Source organism: Cervus canadensis, chromosome 14 (assembly GCF_019320065.1).
Source record: "Cervus canadensis isolate Bull #8, Minnesota chromosome 14, ASM1932006v1, whole genome shotgun sequence".
Classification (NCBI taxonomy): domain Eukaryota; kingdom Metazoa; phylum Chordata; class Mammalia; order Artiodactyla; family Cervidae; genus Cervus; species Cervus canadensis.
In genome coordinates this window covers 48362427-48366262 of record NC_057399.1, presented here as the reverse complement: position 1 = coordinate 48366262, position 3836 = coordinate 48362427, and the positions used below count along the sequence as shown (strand labels likewise).

The following is a 3836-nucleotide window of genomic DNA, read 5'->3' as shown; positions in this document are numbered from 1 at the left end:
TTCAACCAGGAGAAGCTTTGACTGTAAGGCCCTTAACACTGTCAGGGGTCTGTATGTTGAGGCCCCCATGCAAACTCTAGGAGAGGGGGCTGCCCATAGGATTGTGAAGAAGCAGAGCCCAAGATTCCAGTCTTAGAGAAGTGCCTGGAACATTCTGGAAAAAAATCTTACAGCACTTGAATCCTTTTGCAGAGAACCAGCACCTCAGAAAATTGTCCAAAAAACCAAACCGAAACAAAACAAAAACATGGCTGCTCTGTGAAAAATACAAATGAGATAAACTGTCCCTTACCTCATCCTCAGTTAGTCTCAGACCACCTCTGGTAAGATTATTTTAAGACAAAGAATTTTTTAAGGGTTAAAGAGACCAGGAAATCAGTTATACAACGAGATAGGGGAGAGGATGGCAAGAAATGGGACATTCCTATACTTTCATCCAGGGAAGATGGCAACAGTACTTCTAAAGCTATTTCTTGGGTTAGTATTGGGGTAAACTAAGAAAGGACTTTTCTTAAGTATGAAATGTAAAAGGCACCAAATCTAAGATGTCAAGATAGGTAATATTGTAATTCAATGTTAAAAAAAGAAAATGCCAAAACACACACTGAACGAAACATGAAAATTTTAAATAAAGACAAGAAATGACCCTGCGTTTGCAGGGCCATGTCTTACAAGGGACGGTTTCACGTCAACGAACTCTGGGAAATTTACGTTGAGTCTATAAAATTCTTACCAAAGAAAATGAAAAGATAGACCGGGTAAACTTCCTCAATGCTTCGTACAAGACATTGCCTCTTTTTCCTTCCCTGCTTCCTCCCTCCCTCTCTCCCTTCCATTCTTCTTTCCTTTCTTTTTGGCTGCACAGCACTGCATGTGGGATCTTAGCTCCCTAACCAGGGATCAAACTGGCACCTTCTGCACTGAAAACTCAGTCTTAATCCTTGGACCACCGGGGATATTTCCACTAACTCTTCTTTCCATACGACACTCAGGTGGGTTCTGGCAGCAGTGTTTCAGAAACCCAGGTTAAAAAAAAATTAAGACTGTTACAGAGTCACAAACAATTGTCAAGCAAGAACAGAAATGATCTTGAATATATGAATGAGTTTGCTTCCACTAAAGCAAAGAAAGCAAAATTAAATTCTTATTGTAATATAAAGAACTGTAGTTTAAATAGAATTTAATAAAATGCTGTTTAATACTCATATGCATTTTAATACCATATAGCAAATATTTAAATATTTTCATTAAAATATTTCAAAATATAAACATTTTAAACAAGTTAAATATGATCAATATTAATTGTATTTAAATATTAATAAATTCATACATATAAAAATACAGTGCTATGAGTGTTTTAATATTCCTACTTCTCAGTTAATTAATGCTTACTCCCCCACTTCAAGGCCGATACCTTAAAAGACACCCTGAAAGTCCCAGAGCATCTCCAGGGGCGCACAGCTCCCCCGTCCTCGGCCGGGGTGGGGACCGCGCTCCGATTCACCCCCAGGAAGTCCCCAACACCGTCCAGTCGTCCCATCGCCGCGGCCAAGTTCCCTATTCCCTGAGCTGTCCTTTCATCGCGTCAGAAACGAGCCCGAATCTGTAAAATAGGCCCCAGCTCGCTCTGATTCTCTGCCTCAAACGCCTTGGTAAACGTATTTTCTTTGTAAAGACATGCCAAGTCGCTCAGTTCTGTCCGACTTTTTGAGACCTCCACGGATTGTAGCCCACCAGGCTCCTCTGTCCATGGGATTCTCCAGGCAAGAATACTGGAGTGGGTGTATTTCCTGCTCCAGGGGACCTTCCCAACCCAGGGATCGAACCCAGGTCTCCCTCATTGCAGGTGAATTCTTTACCGTCTGAGTCACCTTGAAAGACCTTTGTAAAAATGGCCTCGCTCAAGTTTCTGGGCGAAAAGAAAGCACCAAACTCAGGGGAAAGCAGAAAACGCAAGGTTCCGGGCTTGCCACCACACGAAAATGTCTCTGGCGAGGGCTCGGAAATGAAAGTTTCTTAGTGCACTATTAAAGCCGCACCAACTTGGTCTCTGAGTAGCGACGGTTTCCTGAAAAATGTCTCTGGCGAGGGCTCGGAAATAAGTTTCTTCGTGCACTATTAAAGTCGCACCAACTTGGTCTCTGAGCAGCGACGGTTTCCTCTCTGGCTGCCAAACCCGCTGAAACGAAGTCTCAGAACTCGCAAAGAGTCTAAGAAAACCGATAAAAAACATCCTGAGCCTTCTTGCGGACTGCTAGAAAACCGCGCTGTGACAGGACTGGGCGGAGAAACCTTTCGCTCATTGATTAGTGGTGCCGCGCGCCCCCTAGTGGCCCTCCAGTGAATCACGGAAACTCTCTATGGCCAAGATCTATCTGCTAGTGGCAGGAGTCATGCTCTGCTCCATCCCTGCTTGTTCTCTTGACAACAAAGAAATCTCCAGACATTTGAGACAGATGAAAACGATCCCCTCTCAGTCATGCCTAGAGCACAGACACGACTTCAAGTTTCCTTGGAGAAGAGAGAATATCACCTCAATCCTGATGACTCAAGGCACTTGTTATCACCAAGTGATGCTCCAGCAGATCTTCAACCTCTTCACCACGGAGAGCAGCTGGGGTGCTTGGAACAGCGCCCTCCTCGACAAACTACTCTCCAGCCTGGGTCAGAGCCTGGAAAAGCTGGGAGAAGTGACTCTGGATTGTCCCGATTTGGCAATTGATGTCCAGAAGTATTTCCAAGGAATCCATCTCTACTTGAAGGGAAAGGCATACAGCCCCTGTGCCTGGGAGGTTGTCAGGGTGGAAATTGAAAAGTGCCTTTCCCTCATGTAAGAATCCTCAAGAAAAGTCAACAGATAAAATGAAAATTATACTTGTGACAACTCTCTACTCAATCAGATTGTTGTTTTCTCAACTCTCCAAAGTGAGCTGGACTTCTGTTTGCTTACAAGCTGAAAAATAAATGAAATAAAAATCGTAGTTTTACAAAAATAGAAAAAGTCTCTTTTCTTAAATAAACAATTTTATAACACACTGTAAAAGATCTTTATGTATTTGGGGGTATTTACTATTTTCAACATCTGAAGTTTACTTTTTTATGGGAGTTTTTAGGAGAGTATGTTGTTATTAAAGGTATTTGTCAGTTAACCTAATGTTTAACATCTGTAACAGGGAAACAGAAAAGTGTCAGAAATTTGGTTCTAATGGACACTTTCCTTTCGTTCTTTGAAGAGCGCAATGCAGGCCTTCTTGATCAGGTGAATCTTCTAGTTTGCTCTTCTCCAGAAAGTGAGTCAGGGAAATGGGTCCCCTTGTTTTTCAATTTTTCCATTATTAACATGTGACTTCAATTTTATCTGTAGTACTTGAGTCTATTCTCCTTGAAGGCAAAGGGAAAAGATTAGTGGATCACATGAGATGTTTCCAAGGGCCAGGACTACACGGGGGTAATAGCACTTCTGCTCACATTACCTGGCCCGGACTTATCCTCATTGGAGTCTCATTGCAAGGAAGTTTGGAAATAATTGGATGATTAAGACAAAAGGAGACAAGTTCAGTGCACAAGACCATTTTTTCATTTTTTCACTATTTGTCCTGATGGAGCTCTGGGTGGGTGTGCAAGGGGAAAACCAATATCTTGCTTGCACACACTCTGATTTAAACTCTTATTTCATAGTTTCAGCTTGGGGAAGATGACAGAGATGTCACTCAGAGTTCAGAGCATCATAGACTATTTGAAAGAAGCACTCAGATTGACTCCCAAAGGCATAGGCTAATGAGGAAAACATCTACAAGTGTAGACAATGTGTTTCCTTACTACCTGAGGGAGGCAAG

General features: G+C 42.4%; 1 protein-coding gene across 1 annotated transcript; it reads left to right on the top strand.

The window, feature by feature from the left end:
- Window positions 1-1377: 1377 nt before the first annotated feature.
- Window positions 1378-2834, top strand: LOC122453043 (interferon omega-1-like). The gene has a single exon (XM_043486892.1). It carries the CDS (start codon window positions 2361-2363, stop codon window positions 2832-2834), a length of 474 nt encoding a protein of 157 aa, XP_043342827.1. The 5' UTR covers window positions 1378-2360.
- The last annotated feature ends 1002 nt before the right edge of the window (window positions 2835-3836 follow it).

Excerpts from the sequence above, each read along its gene's own strand:
- LOC122453043 (XM_043486892.1), top strand. The coding sequence starts at position 2,361 with ATGGCCAAGATCTATCTGCTAGTGGCAGGAGTCATGCTCTGCTCCATC.